The sequence below is a fragment of the Pelodiscus sinensis genome, chromosome 6 (genome assembly GCF_052426305.1).
Source record: "Pelodiscus sinensis isolate ZL-2025 chromosome 6, ASM5242630v1, whole genome shotgun sequence".
NCBI lineage: Eukaryota > Metazoa > Chordata > Testudines > Trionychidae > Pelodiscus > Pelodiscus sinensis.
The window spans coordinates 103,879,935-103,900,850 of record NC_143057.1 but is presented as its reverse complement, the minus strand read 5'-3'; the positions used below and the strand labels follow the sequence as shown (position 1 = coordinate 103,900,850).

Genomic DNA, 20,916 nt, shown 5'->3' with positions numbered 1-20,916 from the left:
GCATCTAACTTGATGAGTTAAAGGTCTGGCTAAGCAATGCTGAAGTTCTCTCTATACTATTATAATAATTCATGGAATATTTAATTTGGTACAAGATAGGCCATGAAAGGGAGCCCTTCTCAAAAAAAAAAAAAAAAAGGACTGGAATCTACCTTACCAGAGAGAGGACCTTGTATATCAAATGTAAGTAGTATATGATAATGAACCCAGAAACATCCCATTTTTCACATGGTGCTGGTTATGACTGGAGGACTCCCAACAATTGTGGTCTTGATGCACCTTTCAACCAATTTTTCATACAGTAGCATCTGTGCATGTGGTTTTGGATTGGTGGTTTTTTTGGGGGGGTGGCGGTGGGGTAATGTCATCACTATACCTGGAATTCCTGCCCCATTCTGGTTTGCCAAGTTAAAAATAGCTTCTTCCACAATAGCCATAAAAACTGAGACAAAGACTATATTTCTTCAAAAACAGATTATGCACGTGCCTAAACTAACTGATTTTGTGTGATTATCTGACAGCCTCATAGATTTCCTCATTCTTTTACCCTTATGCATAGTGTCACAGTCACATATATAATATAAGATTATACATTCTCCCAGATGATTTTAACTGTGCTAATTGTATACTGATTTAAATAGATTGTGCGGGTAGCCAAAATCTCTGGGGAATAAAGAAGTCACAATCCCTTGCTTATTTTACAATGTGTTCAGCACCTGAACTGGCTACTTGGAAGCATGTAGTCAAGTATCAGAGGGGTAGCCGTGTTAGTCTGAATCTGCAAAAGCGGCAAGGAGTCCTGTGGCACCTTAGGGTACGTCTAGACTACAGAGTTTTGTCGACACAAGTTTTGTCGACAGATACTGTCGACAAAGAGCGTCTACACTACATTCAGTTCTGTCAACTCTGTCGACAGAAGGCGTTATGCCTCGTAAAATGAGGTTTACCAGCGTTGACAAAACTGCTGAGTTCTGTCGACGTTATGTCTACAGAAATCAGCGGTTGTGTAGATGCAGGTATAGTTTTGTCGACAAAAGTGGACTTTTGTCGACAAAACTCTGTAGTCTAGACACACCCTTATATACTACATGGAAGCATGCAGTAATTGACTAGAATTTTGCCCTAGAGAGGCTAAACATACAGGCAGCTCTACAACAGGATTGGATTCTACACAACGATTATCTTCAATTCTAAGTCAGCACTGGGTTTTTACATTACATATTTTATAATTTATATCTTAAATGATTCACCTGTATTTTTGAACCTATTAAAATTTTGTATTTTCTTCTAGCATTTCCCCCTAGTGACTGAGAAGACATTTTCATTTTTGTTCTAGGTTTTATATATTGAATAGTGTAGCACTACAAAGGGTAGATTCTGAGCTCATTTATATTGGTGTAAATCTAGAGTAGCACCACTGAAGTTTGGATATACAGGAGTGTACAAAGAAGAGAAATTGTCAAAGTCTAGGTAATAATTTGCTTCTCCTAGATAAAAATTTCCCTTATCTTTGAGACTATTCAGGCTCATGACAGAATAATGCCCAGTCCCTCTAGATCTGAACTCAGCATTATGAGACTATTTGATCTTTATTCTGAGTCACCAGAAAAGTAAAGCCAAAGGGGCTTGACCAATGGGATAGAAGCATAATAATAATGCTCTTTTGTGTTCCAAAAGCAGCATTTTCTCCTTCCACTTCCTAGGTATTGTAGTTAAAGTACAACTGACAGGCTGTGAAATGAACAGCAATAGAACAGGGATCCAGTTTTCTTGTGTTTGACTGCAAATATTTAGTTTCTTTTTAAAGCTTTTTAGAAGGCCCAGGAAGGTGATACTGCTGGGCTATTAATATACATAATGGGAAGTGATTTGGTCAGAACAATGACTTCAATAACAAGCAGCAAGATTTCTTGGCTGCATAAACCATGTGGGAAAGAGAAAATGGAATATATTTTGCTGGTGTGCACTCATCAGAACTGTGTCCATTGTCCAATACAAGCTCCATAAGTAATTTAAAGCAGCCTTGAGTTGAATTTAAATGGTCTGTGTGACTGAACAATGCGATACTCACTGCTTGACAGAAACAGAGTCATTTTAAATTTGCACTTCTTCATGAAGCAGATAGCAGACCAGTCATTTCTCCTGTTCTCATAAACCTGCTTAGCTGCCCCTTTCTCTCCAGCCTGGCTTCCCCCGCTTCCTATACAGCCAGAGCACCTAGGCCTTGGTACCAAAGCCCAGAAGAGCAAACTAGAGGCTGAGTGGTTAGCTAGTAGTCTGGTAACTGAGATTCCACCATTGCCGGCTGCTCAACACACTCACAGCTTTCTAGCGGCAGATGGGGCAGCTGCCCTGGACCCCGATCTGCAATAGGCCCCGTACGGGGCCCAAATGGCCGCTTGCTTCCGCGCGGCTGCCTGGTTGAGCGGCGCAGAATTCAGCCGAGTGCCACAGCGGGAGGTGAAGGGGGGCGGGGAGGAGATGTACACGGCCAGGGGGTGGGAGGCGAAGGGCGTGACAGAGGCTCCATGTCCCACCCCCTGGCTATGTCCATCACCGCCCCGCTCCCCTTTACCTCGCACCATGGTGCTCGGTTGAGTTCTGCGCCGCTTAGCCGGGACGCCACGCGGGACCCAAACAGCAGTTTGGGCTCCGTGAGTGAGAGGCAGGAGCAGGAGGACTAAGGAGAAGAGAAAGATAGAGTGAGGCAGGAGGAGAAGAAAGAGAGAGTGAGGCAGGAGAGGGAGGAGAAGAGAAAGAGAGAGTGAGAGGCAGGAGTGGGTGGAGAAAAAAAGAGAGTGAGGCAGGAGGAGAAGAGAAAGAGAGAGTGAGGCAGGAGGGGGAGGAAACTTAAATACAAACTAAAATTTTTAATTATTAATGCAGAATTTTGTTTAAGAATGACTTACAATATAATTAAAATAAAAATTATCCAACTAAATTAAGTTTCTATCAAGTTTACCCAATTCACATTTAATATGAAAATAGCCTTCAATTTGATGCCTTTTTTCTATTTTTTCTCCAAAAGGGGGCCCGCAAAATTGTGCTGCCTTGGGCCCCGCAAAACTCTCATCTGCCCCGGCAGCTTTCCTCCAAACTCTGAGACTAGAAGCCTGGTACCATTGAAGTCCACAAGCATTTTTCATAGAATCATAATGACTACACTGAAGGGAAAAAAATACGCAAATTCTGAACTGCAATTTAGGTAAACTGTCACTTAAAATCTTCAGGGGGTTTCTGCTCACAGGCTAGGGAGCACTGTAGAGCATTGTAGAGAAATGTGGCCCCCAACTGATTTTACTGTAGGTCATAGGCCCCCAGTCCAAAAAAAGATTCCCTATCCTGATATATCTATTCTGTATGGCAGATAGAACCCTTCTAAGTGGTTCTCTCCTGACACAGGTGACCTCCATGATGATTCCATGTACGCTGAGAGAATGGAGAAAATAACAGATTTTCTATACGGACGGGAGAGGAAAACCTAGCTTCTTGTTATATTCCATCACTGTGGAGCCCATTTGTCCTCTTAGTTCCAGCAGTGATGCTCCATTTAATGCATTTGAGATGCGCAGAATAACTCACAAGAAACTTTGTTTGGCTGGAGATACAAGGATTTCCCTATAAGCTGCTGCAGCTTGGCTTTGACAAGAGGCTCCAGCTTCCCTTCTGGATATGCAGCCTTTTGCTGTGCTGATGTTGGTGTGGCAGACAATGCAAGATAGGGTGGACAGTGGTGCACAGTCCCAAGTTACGGGGGAGGGGCTCTAGTGGTTTCCCCTACTCCCAGAGCATATGAGGGAGAACAAGCAGGTTCATACACTCAGAGAAGCCAGCATGGGCTCTAACCCATTTCACAGAAGTGAGCTGATGAACTGTATGATGTCTTTTATCAGTTCTTTTTGGCAATTCTGTATCGCGTCTTTAGACACTGAACTTGTGAACTGGAATGATGAAAACACAGCATAAAAATACGGGTACCAGGGCTTTATTAGACATTTCACTGAATACAAAGAAACTGGGTTTTATGCTTTTTACATTAAATACACATTGTGTCATAAAAAAAATCACATTTGCTATACAGAACTATAGGCATTTTTTTTGTACACAACATTTATTAAAGTACTATGGACTAGATCCTAAAAAGAGAAGGTACAGTCCTGTGAACCTCTGGTGCACAATGCACAATTGAGCTGTCACCAATGTGACACCCACACATCTCACAAAATGGGATTAATGCATATTCCAATGCATTAGCAATCAATTCGATACTAAGGGTTCTTAAAAGAGAATTTTAATAGTGTCAGAGGCAGTACGGTACTATTGTCAGAATAATTACCTTGCACGCTTCTAAAACTACTCACCACTGAGGCAGTCAATAACCCAACACCTGCCGTGGGTTTATCTTTAAATATGCTTTTCCCCAATTATAACTACAGTTAAAACTAGTGCATTGTGTTTTATGTATGCCAGCTTCCCAGGTGGTGTAACACTAATGAAAACAGATTTATTAAGGTATAATACAGGATCTAGATATCATTGCAGCTCCAATTGACTTTAGTGGGGCTAGAATGAGTGAAAATGTTTGCCCGTATGGCTTCAACTGCAGGATTGTCCATCTCACTGCCCATATAGAATTGCTCCCACATATATGCATACTAGTTACTTTTTCATTTCAGTTTTAAATGTGGAGTTACAAAATTTAGGGCTAAATTATCTCCAGCCAAAGAGGGGCGTACCTAACAGGTCAAGCATGTGGGTATTCATGGGGCTCGGTGGTGGAGGTATGGGAAATCTGTCTGACAGGAGACATAGGGCTCTTTCTGGCTTCTCCTATCCCTGTTTCCCCTCATGGAAGTTCTTGACCCAAGCGGGAAGTTGTGCATTGAAACCAGCCACCTTTCCATATCCAGCATGGATGTGAGTTTGTTCATCTCTGTTGGTGATGTTGGGAGGGAGCTGAAGTGGAGAGTGAAGTAAGGCCTATTAGTGCACACTGAAGGGGAGAGAGAGAAGATGGACAGAAGTTAGAGAGGTTACAGAAGGTACTAAAATTAGGTATGCAGCACTTCTCTCAGTCCTTAATTTGTAGTGAAATAGGTGATACCTCTCTTTTTTTTTCTTTCATAAATGAGGCAGCAAGCCCTGAGGTGCTGAGCACTGGCACAAATTAAGAACGGCTTCTGTTTCTTGCCAACCAGCATGGTGGAGTCTCACCTGATTTCACCACAACTCCCCAAACCTATTATCTGCTGCTTAAGCAGGTCTGAATCTGAAGCCAACCGCTATATATCCATATGATAACTATGCATCATCTGATTGAGCCAGCTGGTACAAAGCTGGCTGGCTGGGCAGATTAGGAGTTGGACCTGTCTTGTGTCACATATTGGGTATTGAGGGCAGAGTCACCCTGATAGGAAGTAGAAGTGCTGCAGGCAGCAATAGAAATGGGGAACTGTGATTGTTGAGGCTACAAACTTGGTTCATTCATCATATTTTTGTGTAGAAGAGAGGTACAGACACTACCCTTCTTTCCTAGAGCATAAAGCCCTTCAGTTTTGGCCTGTTTGTCATACATCCAGTTCTTAGTGAAAGCAAGATAGCAGATAGCAGAATGCTGTCAATGGATAGGACTGGTGTGGGCACCTCCTTGTCCCTAACCTCTCTGTCTTCAATGTGGGGAATGTACCTGGACCCTCAGGACAGGTTCTGAACTGTGAGCTCACAGTCATATTCCACCAGAGGACATTCTCAGTATTATCCAGCACCCCGGTATTTCTTCACACCGCTGAAGTGCTCTGGAAAATGTTGCCCTTTGTGTCATAGTTACGCTCCTATAGGGAGCAAATGACATACTCTCCATTGCAGGTGCACAGTTCCCATTGACATAAATAGAAACTGCGAGTGTGTAGCTGAGAGAATGGTCTAGCCCATGTCACACTGGGGCTGGATACTTGTGTACAATTAATTTGATCACAAGAATCTGCTATTCCTTATATATCAATTTTTAAATGAATTCAAAATAAGTTCAAATTTAACTCCCTCTAAAAAGTAAAACAACCCAGTTCTAGACAAAGCATTCAACAACCACACAACTTGTTTTGAAATCTGAACTCAGAGCTACGGGACTTAAAATTATGTAGATGCATTAAGGCAGGTACCATGACTGCCCTTTTCCTTTAGGATAAGTTATTATTTCTAACATATTTTACACAACCCCCACACACGCATACACACACGCATACACACACGCATACACACACACACACAGACACCCAGTACCTATAAAACAGCAGCACAGTAATAAACAAATAATAATAGAGAAAATTCACTGAACTCCAAGAAACTGGTCATCAATACATTTTACATACTCTACAGCATATTTTATCCTTGTCAGTGGGTAAATGTACAATTCAGAACAATGCTGACAACTGTATATTACACAGAAGCTACCAGGGAGATATGGCAAACACATCATATAAACTATTAGCTTTTGCTTCACTGAAATGGAGTTAAGCTGTCTAAAATGGTATTATAGCTGAACTCTTGAAATCCTCATATAGTCCATTCAGATATATTCTCAGTAGACTTCTCTTTTTTGATATTTCTCAGTATTCAGAATTTTTAATTCCTTTATTACCATATACCATACACAGTGGTCAATTTCTGCTCTTGATTACGCCAATGTAAATCTGCAGTAACTTCTCTGAAGCCAATAGATTTGTTCTGACAGCAGGATTTGACTCTGCAGTCAGGAGGAACTCACACATATTGTACATACTTTTATTGAAATCAACACTATGTTAATTTTAAATGGCAGAATACATGTGTAAATTATACAAATACTGGGGTAAATTCTGCTTGCAGCTACACCAGTTGCAATATCATTATTTCATTACTGTTGATACTTCAGTAGGCTTCCATGTTCATCGGTGAAAAAAGAGCAGAACTTGGACCCTATGGGCTAATTCTGATCGCACATACTCTGGAATAACTTTTAATCAGAGCCAATGAATATACTGCTGTGAAATCAGTGTAAGTCAGATCATAATCACTACGGGACGAAGTCTCAGGAGGTGTAAACCAGGAGAGGTCCAGGAAAATGAATGGAGCTATGCTGATTTATACTAGCCGATCATCTGACCTTTGTCTTTAATCTTTTTAATGAGTGTGCTGCTCTGTTGCAATAGGTAATTTTTCAGATCTGACTGAACCTCTTGCATAAAGTAGCCATTTCATTACACCTGAAAGATTCTTATTACTTGACAGGTATACACTAGACTATAGACACAAGTGGTTACATGCGTACAAGAGGAGACAAAAGATAATATGATGGCAGTTGATAAATTAACATTACTCGCTCCAAAAGACAGTGAAGGATGCAAAATGCAACAGATGGAAAAATTATGACGCTCAGTATCTTGGTGGGGTTTTTGCTCTTATGAATAGATTACAGGCATTATTTCCCATTTAGGATTTCATGTAGCACATGTGCAGAAAAACCAAAGCAGGGCATGTCAAACAATGGAATGTACTAGGACCCAAATCTGCAGTTCCAATGCAGGCAAATTGAATGTTCAGGTCAATTTTGCTTACACAAAGTTGGCGAGCTTGGGCTCTAAGGACTTGTCCGCACATGTAATGTAGTCTTAATGCAGACTAAATGAAGATTAGAATTTAAAGCAGATTAATTCTTCCTGATTAATTCCATGAATAATTGCTCTTATTCTGGAATAAGAGTGCTGTATGGAATAAACTAATGTGGAATAAGGCACTCATTCTGAAATTTAAGCATCTGCACATGGAGTTAATTGGGAATGACTACCTGCGTATACAAGCCCTGCAATGGTCCAGTTAACTCCCTAGTGTAGACCAGGGCTATTTCAAAATAACTCTCCTTATTTTGAAATAACAAGCTGAGGGTCCACACTACCAAGCTTGTTATTTTGAAATAACGGGCTGGTTATTTCAAAATAATAACTCCTACTTTTCCTCACGGAATAATGCTTATTTCAAAATACTTCAGAGGGGTAGCAGAGTTAGTCTATAACAGGAAAAACTTAAAAAACAACAAATAGTCTAGTGGCACCTTAAAGACTAACAAAACATGTAGATGGTATCATGAGCGTTTGTAGCTACAACCCTCTTCTTATGCCCATGAAAGTTCATGATACCATCTATATATTTTTTTGTCTTTAAGGTGCTACTACACTATTTGTTGTTTTTTAAGTTTTTCCTATTTCAAAATAGTTATTTCAAAATATTAGTAGTGTGAACGCTCCACTGCTGCTATTTGAAAATAACTAGTCTCCAGAGCCATTGAAAGTAATTACTTCCCAGTGTTTCCTGGGGCTCTAAGTTGAGGTAGCATATTCACATTAAGAGAGGCTGCCTTGAACTAATTTCAAGGCTTCCCTTTAGTGTGCACACACTATTTCAAAATAGTTATTTAAGGAATTAATATTTTGAAATAAGTTATTTTGAAATAATTTCCTAGTGTAGACATGCCCCAACACTGCACTCTTCCTTTCTGGTTTTTTGTTTGTTTGTTTGTTTTGCAAGCATCCCACAAGAACAACAATGGAAACTCTCCCTGCTGGGATGGTAGGATTAAGATTTTTGTCCATCACAGATTATACCGTCAGCAAATTGAACATGTTACTCAATTCCCTCCTTGACGACAGTTAAAGCAATTTGTTTATCCACAGCCTTGCCACTAAATTCTGTTCTTCTCCATTGGGAAGGAGATTAAGAGCTGAAGAAAAATGGCATTTATCTGACAACTTTTTTTGTGAATTTAACTAACAATATAAAAGTTTCCTTCCCTCCAACGTCCTAATGGAAAAACATCATACTTTATTAACCTATCTCAGCAGAGGACTTTTTTGCTTTGCCTTTTTTTTCCAGCACCCAAATAACAAATAGGATAAACTGATGCTAAGCAAACATGTTAACAATGCCAATAAGCTCAAGATACACCATGTTATATTTATATATACTTTTTTCTTAAATACATCAAAACACTTGTTTTCAGTACATATTTATATAAACAAAACCTTTGTGGCATTTTGTGTGTGCTTGACTCAAGGTTTCCAAGAGGATATCAATCTTGTGCCTCTCATTTAGTTATAATAGAAACCCAATCACAAAATAAAGAGCAAATTAGTCTTATTTCTTTGCCCACCCTAAAGATGCTTGCAATGCCTAGATTTTAAATTTTAACATATAATATTTATGTGTAGTTAAAATATTTTGGTCACATTTAAATACCTGAAAAAATGACAGAAGACATTGAAAAAAAGTGATCTGATCCACTAAAATAGTTATGAAAATAACTTCTTAAACCATATCTCCAAAAATAAGAAAACAAGTTGTAAATTTATATCACTGGGCACCCTGTTTTAAAGGAAAGGCACTGCCTTGAGAACTGTGCAAAATGTGGCAGTTTCCGTTTGCTTGGATTCGGCAAAGCTTACTTTTGCATTTCAACTCATGTAGCTCTCATCTGTTGAATTTTGCTTCGAGAGACTCTGGGAAGTGAAAACTACATTCATCAGAACCTACTGAGCTTTGTCTGGCTTTTTGAGAAAACCATAGCTTCCTCTGTCTCCTCTGGGAAGAGACAGTATTTGTATTTTATTTATTTATTTATTTATTTGAATCTCAGGAAATGTTTTGGTCAAGTTTTGGGTTGGTAAAGAAATCAAACTGGTCTGGTTTGGCAGTTCCAGTGTAATTGCTTCTCATTGCCCTGACATAAAAATTGTTAATGAAGAAGGAGTTGTAATTTTACTTTCTACATCCTTTAACCATCAGCTAAAAACAAGGGCACAGTTCTGTGGGCGCATGTCTCTTTGTTGTGTACATAGAGCATATATATATGCCTTTACTGCACACATACATAGACATACACTGGCACTTCATCAAATATAAAATAGCAGTGAGTATACCTTTTATTTCACTACTTTGTTAATGAAAAAATATCCCTTTCTGGTGATGCTATTTTCATTTGTGTAACCTCAGAATGTTGCATTTGCAGTTTCTAGTCGTCATGCTTTATCACTTAAGGGAAATTAGTAAGGGCCAAATAAAACCAACCGTCATCTTTACTCAAGCAACTTCCATTGATATTAAGGAGACTTTGATATTAAGGAAGTAACCCTAACCCTCACCCTTTCAAATTTAAACTATTATGCCTTGATGAGTAATTTCTCCTCATTCTGCTTTGGAGTCCACATGAGTTGTAGACAATTTATTTAATATTCTGCTTCCCTCCCTTGCATGCCTGCACATCACTATATATGATTAACTCTATTAATTTCCAGTTGTGAGTTGTTGAAACCATACTATGAATCTGCTCTCATTTGTTTTATACTTCATGACCTTTTTCACCTAGTAGAGTGGTATATTTTTCATTAAGAGTAGAGAGACTGGAGGGTCTGCTGTTATTTCACATGAACAGCAGAGCTGACAGCCTCGCCGGGACCTTTGGAAAAGGAGGGGCTGATCCACTCCCCGAAAGGGCAGGGCTTCAGGAAGAAGGGGTGGAGCTGGGACAGACAGCCCTCAGCACTGCCCCCTCCCCCAAGCGCTCAGCATTGTCCAGAATATGGCACCCCTCCCCCCCCCAGCGCTGCCTGGAGCACTCTGGACAGTGCCCCTGCCTCCCCAAGTAGCCCTAGACTATACCATCAGCAAACTGAACATGTTACTCAATTCCCTCCCTGATGACGGTTAAAGCAATTTTTTATCCACAGCCTTGCCACTAAGTTCTGTTCTTCTTCTCCACTGGGAAGGAGATTAAGAGCTAAAGGCTGCCCAGAGCACACCGTGTGGTACTCCAGCAGTGGTTTAAAGGGCCCGGGGTCCTTTGTCCCCACCATTGGCAGACCTGCACAAGAATGAAAGGACCATAGATTAATGTTATTTGCTACTCACTGAACTGTTCCACCCTTTAGTAGAGCAATTTTTCACTGCTGAATTGGCACCAGCTTTATCATCAGCAGAAAACTGTTGTTCTGTGTTTATAGCTGCCTTAAAGAGAAATTGATACTGCGCCTTCACATTAAACAAGTCAATGTTTCCTCTGTATAGATTTATTCCTGCAGAAAGCATGTTTCTATAGATGAGGCCAAATCCTGATCATCCTACTTACATAAGTAATTCTGATGATTTAGGGTCTTTTCCAAACTTGATGAATGGAATGCCTCCCATTGATTTCAAGGGCCTTTGCATCAGACCCTTAAATGGGACTTCTCAAAGGAGGAATTTTAAAAAGTGTTCAGCATTGCTTTAACTCTGCTCCTATTGAAGACCATGGTAAAATTCCCACTGGCTTAGATGCGATTAGAGTTAGGCCAACTCTGCACACTTTTTGACTTCAGCAATTGCATAGCACTTTGGCAATCCTACCCCAAGCAAGCAAGGTGATCAGGATTTGACCCATATTCTGCACAAGCTACAGAATAGGATTCTGAATATTTGCTGTCTGCTAATGTTACAAGAGTGCAGGCATGACTTCATCATCATTTTATTCCCCAAAGGGCAATGAATAGATGACCACCAATGAATGCAATCAGTTATGCCATATAACAGATGAAGTGCACTGAATTAAAACATTAGGGTCACAGGGTCATATACTGTCCTCAGTCTGCAGCAAAACATTCATGCCGGTGGGAATTTCTGTGCAGATAGATGGCATTATATGTCCCTCCTGTCTTCATACAGAAAATTACTTGGCACTATTAATAATCTTAGAAGTAAGACACAGAAATTATATTTGGTGCTTTTGGAAAATATGCAAGTGGCTTTCCCTAGTTGATACCTAAAGAAATCCTGTTTTGCTCTTCAAATGAAAAACATGAGGGTTTATTAATATAGAAATGTATTATAATGAATGAAAACATTTCCCTTTGCCCACCCACTACAGCCCTAAACACCTCAGAGATTCAGTGTTATAGGAAGATCTATATGTTACAAGATATTTTTCTAATACAATTGGTTTTTCTTTTTCAATCTACTCAATGAACAACTAATAGATTCTAGTAGTATCAAGTAGTATCAGCTTCGCCTTCATCCAGGATATAGTTGAGTTTTATGACAGTGCTGATAAAGTCACCAAGTTCTACAAAATCAGCAGTGATAATATTGATACCACTTTCTCCTGGTTTCTGAGTTCGGACCCACTGCATCATTGCAGGAAGAGCTCTGAGGAGGAAAAGGAAGAAAAGTTATAAAGACAAGCACTTAGGATGGAATCTTCTAAAGCACTCACTTCACTTTGCCCACTGACGTCAGTTAGGTCACTGCTGGGCACTTTTGAAATTTCCACCCTTTCTTCCTTTAATTCCCTATGTAGAATATATATTGATTATATTTCAACTTCTTAAGAATTAATTCAAACATTTAATAGATACATGACATGCAATCCCACAGCAATTGGTTAGGCAGGAGAAATAACACAGAAAACAAGTCATTGTTCATATTAGGTTGATCCATCATAGAAAGCTTTGACAAACATTCTGCTTATATAGTGGATGTTGTCTATTGTTCTCACACTTCATTCTCCATTGTTTCACTTCACAAAAGCAAGATTTTGTTTCTCAAAAGTTCCATCGTTCCTGGTAGTTATTTTAAATCAAGATTTAGGACTTGTCTACTTTTCCAGAGAGATCAATGCTGACCTAATAACTGCACCTAATAATCGTGCTGCAGCGATTGATCGTCCAGTGTTCAATTTAGTAGGTCTCGTGGGGAAACGCTAAGTCGAATGTTGAGGGCATCCCTTTTGGTGCCGGTACTCTTCTTTGTCATAAGGAGTAAGGGAAGTCAACAGGAGTGTGTCTCCCAGCAACCTCCCACAGTGAGGATAGTACCCTAGCTCAGTTTAAGGTATGTCAAGTTCAGCTATGTTACTTATGTAACTGGAATTGTGTACCAAAGCTAACTTTCCCTCCATAGTGTGGACCTGCTTTTAGTTTGAGACATGGGAACTATATGCTGAATATCCTTTTCTTTACAAAACTGTATATCATATGTCCAGTAACAATCCATTTTCCATCAAGAGTTTATAATTAGTCAATGGAAGAAAATCAGTGATGAATTACTGGTTGTTTTCTGAGACAGCTATTAGGTGAGGAACCCAGAGGAGGGATATTGGACAGCAAAACAAATCTTAGTGTGTGTCTCTCTAGCCAAGAGCTCTCTCTGCTACCTTGAGGACTATGCTATGATTTCTAAACACCTATATATGGAGATATCTGATATGGACGACTCTTTAATCCTGCAGATAAAGGCATAACAAGATCAAATGGCTGAACGTCGAAGTTAGCAAAGTTCAGGTGAATAAATGTGCATATTTTTAATAATGAGGGTCATTGATGCAAATTGCCAAATTCGCCAATATTTGGAATCTTAAAAGACTGGAAATATTTTTAAAAATATGCTCTAGCTTAACCACACATTACTGGGCTAAAAGGAGGCATTAAGGGTATGTCTAGAGTACATGGCTCAGTCGACGAAGTCATGTAGGTGAGTTTACTAGATATAGCAAAATGAAGCAGCGATTTAAATAATCGCTGCTTAATTTACATCAAAATGGCCAGTGCGCTGTGCTGATGATCAGCTGATCGGCACAGCGGGGCAGTCTAAACGAGCCGCGGTTGACAAGGGAAGCTTTTGTCAACCGCTCCGGTAAACCTCGTTTCACAAGGCATTCTGGAGCGGTTGACAAAGGCTTCCCTTGTTGACCACGGTGCGTCTAGACTGCCCCGCTGTGCCGATCAGCTGATCATCGGCACAGCGCAACGGCCATTTTGATGTAAATGAAGCGGTGATTATTTAAATCGCCGCTTCATTTTGCTATGTCTAGTAAACTCATCTATATGGCTCTGCCGACGGAGCCATGTAGTCTAGACATACCCTAACAGAGTGAACACTATGCCCAACACTATGCAGGAGTTCAGACTTGATGAATGCAATAGACTCTTGTCCTTATAAATCTACAAATCTGTGATTCTCTTCTGGACTGCACATGACAGTTATTTTCTCCTATGCAAAGTAAGTGTAAAATGCTGATCTGGTAGCAATACCAATCAGGTCCAGTGTTTTGAACCTAAATTAATCTATTCCCGACCAAAGGTGCTAGGCGAAATAGGAAGAAAGTAAACAGAACTGGTGAAGGATACAGATTTTACTTGTAAGTGGCTTAAAAGGTTAAGTTGGATCTTACAAAATATTATGAAGAGAAACGCATAGAATCCCCAGACCTTGATGCAGATCAGAGAAGCCCTTAAACACATGCATCTCTATGCAGCAAAGCACAGAATTTTGTTGTATTGATTCCAGGGGGACTTATGCAGGTGCTTAAAGTTAAGGATCTATTCAAGTGTTTTGCTGAATCCAGACCTAATGGAGCATGTTTGGACTGTAATTTTGTTTGTATAAACCTGCAGGATAATGCCTGATATTGCTGAACAAAGAATCATGAGAGAGAGGCTATAAAATGTGAGAGAAACCATACTGTCATTCCAAGAGCCAACATTTGAAAGGAATGGACTCCAATCAGCTTTTAAGGCACTGGGCAAATCACAAACAAATTGAGGAGAGTGGCACAGATGAATCAGAGCATGAGGACACTTTTTAAGGGTGGCTCAAAGAAGTTGAAAACATTCAAATGCAGTGCCATATCAAAATGTGAATGTTTTTGCTGAATATTGGATAACTATATTGGGCACAATTCCCATGGAGGGCACTAATGGCCTTGCCTTGTAATTCTTGCTTACTATTTGAACTCAGAACGTCTTTTAGATTTAAAAATGATTCTGATATCTCTAAATATAATATCATCTGCCTTTGATGTTTATTTCCACTTGAGGCATAACATCTCCCTGTGGCCTCTCTCTTGGATGCTGTGAAACTGATAATAAATTTGTTATTCTGTTCCCAAACCCCAGGGTTTTCTTATAATCTAACCCAGTGGTTTTCTAACTTGTTTGATCGTGTTCCCCTTATCTGTGTCTGTAGTAGTTTACACCCCAGCCTTGCCTTGCAAATACAAATGTTGATCAATATGTTAGTGTCACTAAATATCACAAATAGAAATGCAGTGATTCAAACATAGCCATCCATTGTAATAAGAACAAAAATAAAACTGTGATTGTGGTTGATACTTACAATGAAATGTGTATACTGTGACGTAGCAAATGGATTAATATACAGAGGGCAATGACACTGTATAATACTATGCAAGCGTAACAGAAATCTGTCAAAATGCATAGCACCATCTAGAGGTAAATGCACAAAGCTATCTAAGGACTTGAGATATCTGGAGGAATCAGCTTTGCTAGTTATCCATTCCTGTAGGTAAAATGTGTGCAGTAAGATTTTTTTTCTCTAAAGCTTCTCCTCTCCCCCCACTCCAGTCTAAATACATTCTATGACACCGCAGTGGGGGACTTGCACCTCTGTTTCAAAATCTTTGATCTGATCTATGAAATAAGGTACCTATCACCTCGATAGTTAGAAAAAGCATTCTTTTTCTCTTCCCAGGTTCTAACAAATCTAACCTTTATTAGACAGGTATGCTTATTGCTTTTGGTTAGTATTCTTTTTCAGGTCCACCTGAGTTGGTATACCTCAACATGAGACACTTTTGGGTGAAGTGCTGGTGGCTAGCTGATTTCATTTAATATTTCATACTGAACTTGAACACCCAATCCCCAGTCATCCTGCCAGATAAATTGATAAAGATCTTTTGTTGATGGATCTAGAGAGCTTGCAAACATATGTTATATGTAAATGAGCCTAGACATAAAATAAAATAAATAAAATAAAATAAAAAGACGTTGCTTAGCAAAGCACAAGACCTCCATATTAATGCACAGAAAAATAAAATCAGCAAAATGCAAGGAGGCCAAATTCTGTACTGGTGTGATTCCATTGACCTGAAGGATTAGGCTTGGGGTATTTTACAAAAGTCTCTTTCATTAATGCTGAATATGATGAAAAGTTCACAGAAAGGGCAAACATTTCCCTTTTCCCATAATGCCACCTTGAAAATGGCTCTACATCAGTGGTTTCAAGAAACTGTGTGCATTGTTTCCCGTTAGTGCAAACAGTCAGACATACTAACAGCAATTATGGATCTAATCCTGGTTTAATGTTCCTCAGGGTCTCTTTGTGATGGCAATACAAAACTTGTTTACCCTTCATTGTAATTTCCAGGCTCTGCATGCCTCAAACTAGTAATTGTCCTCATTAAGGGTTTTAGTCAGGAAAATGCAGACCATGCTGTGTGTCAGCCACCCACATGTTTTTAAGCTCACAGAAACCCAGTAGATACCATGGCATTACTGTATATTCTCTTACTCTCTCTAACAAAGTGGATTTTGTGCATGAGCCTATGTAATCTTCTCCCCCTCTAAACACACTACAGCCAACCATGGATCCCACCTCCCTGCAGTTGCATCTATGTAAACCAGGGGTCTCAAACTCAATTTATCTTGGGGCCAGTGCCAGTCCTCAATCTTCCTAGCGGGCCAGCAGGCATGCCCCTCTGGCAGGGCTCTAGGGGTCAGAGATCTCTGTGCAGTCCCCCACACCGTGCATCATCTCCCTGCCCCTCCTGCTGGCCTGCACATTCCCTCCATCACTTTTCCCCCAGCCCTACCTGCTGCCCCCAGGCAATTAAAAAACCCCTGAGAGCCCCTGCTGCACCACTGGCAGTACAGCAGGGCTCAAGTGGCTTCCTGTTGCTAGCTCCATGCTACTGCTGGCATGGCCTCTGGCCCAGAGGAGATGTGTGCAGAACCATAGGTGTACGCTGTGAGACTAACTCATTTTATAAAACTGACTAGATATCAGTGATGCCAACACTCCTGAGTTGATCACAAGCCTCCTGATAGTTGGGTCTTTTCTTTTTTTTCCTGGAAAGCCCCCAACAGAATTAAGCCAAACCTGGAAACTTTACTTCCTGGTGCCAGGGCCAGATTAAGCTCTTTGTAGGCTCTAGGCATTCTCATAATTGTAGGCCCTTAAATTAGACTATATAGAAATATATACAGGAGAAATGCCCTATCACCTATACACCTAATATAACCCATTTTAATTTTTGCTCTTCAAAGTGGCTCACCGTGTGAGAAATTCATGGTACTTCATTTTGTTGTATATTACAATTATACGTAAGATTCACCTGATAATTAATCAGCTGATAAGGAGAGAGGTAAGGTGTTGTTGCCACTGCTATGACTGTAAAATCCACGGAGCAATCCTGGCTCCTTTGAATTGCTGGGCCCCAGAGCAACTGCTCCTTTTGTCCCTCCCCCATAGGTGGGCCTGACTGAGTTACAAAGCTTTGGTCACTCACAGCGCTTAACCCATCCCCCCCGAATGACAAAAGCTTTGCCACCGCATGTTCTAGTGTAAACAGCACTTATTTGGCAGCAGTGCTTCCTGTGGGCAAAGCAAATGCTGCTTTCAGGCTATGTCTACATTACACAGCTTTTAGGGACATGGCTGTGTCAACTCAGACATTTGCAAAGTCAGGCCACGTAAACACAGTTTGTCTGCACTTTTGCTGACAAAAAAACTTCCACCCCCCACAAGCAGTATTTGTTTTGTTGGAAGGAAGGCTCTCCTGCTGACAAAGCACTGTTTACACTAGTACTTGCCAGGACAAAATTTGTACTATTTGGGGTGGGGTTAAGCACTTGTGAACGAGAAAAGTGTTGTCGCTCAATTGCCACTGTAGATAAAGCCATTACGGGATGGAAGGTTTTTGTCAAAAAAAGTGCCCACAAAGGCTACGTCTATACTACATGCTTCTTGCGCAAGAAGCCTTTTGTGCAAGAGTTTTTCCACAAAAAATTCTTGCGCAACAGCATGTCTGCACCTCAAAGCACATCACAAAAGCGATATGTTTTTGCGCAAGAGAGCGTCCACACTGCATGGATGCTCTTGTGCAAGAAAGCTCTGATGGCCATTCTATGAATGTGCTTTTTCCCATAGGGGTTTCTTGTGCAAGAAACCCCTCTGGAGCATCCACATTTGCCTTTTTGTGCAATAGGTGTAGCGCAAAAAGGAGTTATGCCTCGTACGAGGCATTTTATCTTTGCTGGAAAAAGCCCTCTCTTCTGCTGTTTTACTGTTGATTTACTTTGCAGCTGTTTTTGTGCAAAAACCTTGCAGTGTAGACAGAGCCAAACAATATTTATACCACCTAACTTTTAGCGAAATGGATGTGTCCACACAGCTGTATCACTAAAAATTGTCTAGTGTAGTGATAAGCATCTATCACCTTGCCTCTATTTCCCTATTTCCCGATCTATAAAATGTTGCAGTGACAATCCAGAATACTATTTGATGAGTAAATCAGAATACTTGCTTTCCTCACAGGGGTGTTGTGCACTTTAATTATTGGCAGTAAATGTTCTGAAGTGCTTAGAAGATGAAAAGCCCCCTGTGCATTTGATTGCTGCTGCAAATTAATGGCCAAGTAGTTGAAAAGCTCTGACATATGCAAATTAGTTATCTGCACATTTCTAAAAGTTTAGCAATGCATTTCTGTTTGAATAAGCCTTGAAAAGTTTGCCCTAATATCTGCAAATTGGATGTATATAAGATGTCTCCATTTTCAAATGATCTATTAAGCATAGTTTATTGGAGTCTTGCTGACTCAATGGCTGAGGGATTTGCTGTGGAATCCACACCTTGCAATAGCTGCAGAATTTCAGTTTTTATTTTTTTTAAAAGAAGCTTCTGGTCCTTATGGTCGCAAAAATAACTGAAAAACATGAACCACAGGAACAAGCTATTGCAATGTTGCTGAAGTAGTGCTGGGACTTTTTAAAAAGTGGGCATGCTGAGACCTTTGACCCCTGTCTATCTTAGGGTTGCCAGGTATCCGGAATTGACCCAGACAGTCTGGTATTTTTGCCTCCTGTCCGGTAAAAAAAAAAATTCAGAAAATACCAGACACCAAAAATGTCCAGTATTTTCTGATTTTTTTTCCAGGCCAGGAGGCGAAAATACCGGATACCTGGCAACCCTAGTGCCCAGTCCCTGGCCTCCCCAACGCCCCAACACCTCCAGCCCCCTACCCCCATGCTTACCTGGTTCCGCAGGGAAGCCAAGTTCTGGCTTGAATAAGAACACAAAGTGGCCACTGGAAAAAATCCTAAAGACCAAGGGGAAGCAATGCTTTGCCTGGGTCTTAGTGCTCAACCGCTCCCCTGTTCCTATCCCTATTCTAACTCTGAACTCACTCTGAAAGGGGCCATGCTGTTTTAATGCTGTTTCATTATTTAATTTTTTTTTTTTTGCTTAATAAGTCTCAGAGTTTGCTCAACAACTTTGGTCTCTCCCCATCCCCCTTTTATTTTCCCCTCAACAGAATTTTTTCCAGTGTGTTTTTTTCTTTTTGGGGGGAGGGAAGGCTGTTCGGTATTTTTGGTTCAACTATCTGGCAACCCTAGTCTACCTCCACCCCCATATGAGGCTACGAGCAAAGTCCCAGTACTTGGGGCTGGCATCAGGGTCCCTGAGGATGGGGCCAGTCAAGAACTCTTGGCACTCAAACCAGCAACAGAATCTTGGCACATGGGGCAGCAGCAGAGCTCCCAGTGCAAGGGGCCAGCAGCTGGAACCCCGGGCACGGTGCCTGCAGCAGAGGGCCCCAGCATGCGGGGCTCAATCCAGGACCACCGTACATGAGTCCAGCAGCAGAGTCCCTGGTGCACAGGGTGGCAGCTAGAATCCCGGGAATTAGGCTGGAAGTCTGAGGGTGCTGGAGCACCCTCTGCACCTCTAGTTCCCATGCCTATGGTTGGCTGCCTTAGTCTACATACAACCAGCTGAAATAATAGCTCAGAGAGGCTGCTGCATGACCAAATGAGTGAACAGGAAAGAGAAATACCTTCCTTCAGTACCACAAAGCACATGCACAAGGCCTTACTCTGATACAAACCATTTATACATTGGTGTAACTCACTGGTTTCAGTGAAAACAGGCCTGAGTTATAGCACCATGAGATCAAAATCAGTTCCTGTTGCAGGGTGCCATGTGGTTTGGCAAACAAAAGATAAAATACAATTCAGCTTCCACCCAGTGCAAGTCTGTGTTGGTGTTTTGAGAGCCAGAAAAAAGACTGCCTATAGGATGGAAGAGCTCTAAGCTGAAAGGCTATAGTACTGTGTTGAACACCAAGCTGTGATAGTGATGGTTACTTTGGGTCGTCTGTTGCCTTGTTTTGAATTCAGATTATGAACATTATCCTTGGAGAAAAACCCTTGCTCAATGATCCACTGTATGATTTCTGCTGAGTCATTCCACCAGCCCAAATGTCTTGTAAACACATGCTGCTGCATGTCTGTGGTCACTCACATCTCTCCAATAAACCATTTCTTTAAGTCCAAGGCATCCTGAGAGCTGACAAACAGTGCTCCAATTTTCCTCTTGCTTTCACCAAAGGAAATCTGGAATAGCCAGTTTGAAGGCGGTGGAGTTAGACTGATAACAAAGCGAGAAGAGAATCGAGCCCAATCAAATCATGCATGGGAAATTTCAACGCCGAAGAATATTGTGTAACTTAAAAAAAACCCACAGACTGGACTAGCATCCTATCAAATCCTATTTTAAAAAAAACCCTCATGTTAATTCCGTTAAGGGAGCAAAACTGAAAGCCTCTCCTGCTACCTTTGAGAACTAAAATATGGCAAAGCTAATTGCATTACAATTCAATAAAAAGAAAATTTGCTTTTGGCCTGTTTTAGCTCTCAGTAAATTTTTATGTCTGAGTCATAAAACCCTGACGATGTGACAGAACGTTAATGATGGCAGTGCTCTATCATGGAGCCTCCTGTGGTGAAACATCCATTTCTCTCAGTGGAGCTTTTAAGAGAGAAGAGGGGAAAAAATGGTACT

The 20,916-nt window shown here is 40.8% G+C and overlaps 1 protein-coding gene across 1 annotated transcript in view; it reads right to left on the bottom strand.

The window, feature by feature from the left end:
* Nucleotides 1-3,976: 3,976 nt before the first annotated feature.
* PLCXD3 (phosphatidylinositol specific phospholipase C X domain containing 3) overlaps nt 3,977-20,916 on the bottom strand; it is a 132,675-nt gene continuing 115,735 nt past the window's right edge. The window contains exon 3 of the mRNA XM_006139494.5: nt 3,977-12,204. Within this exon, the coding sequence (XP_006139556.3) occupies nt 12,048-12,204 (157 nt within the window). The 3' untranslated portion in view covers nt 3,977-12,047. The remainder of the gene's footprint in view (nt 12,205-20,916) is intronic.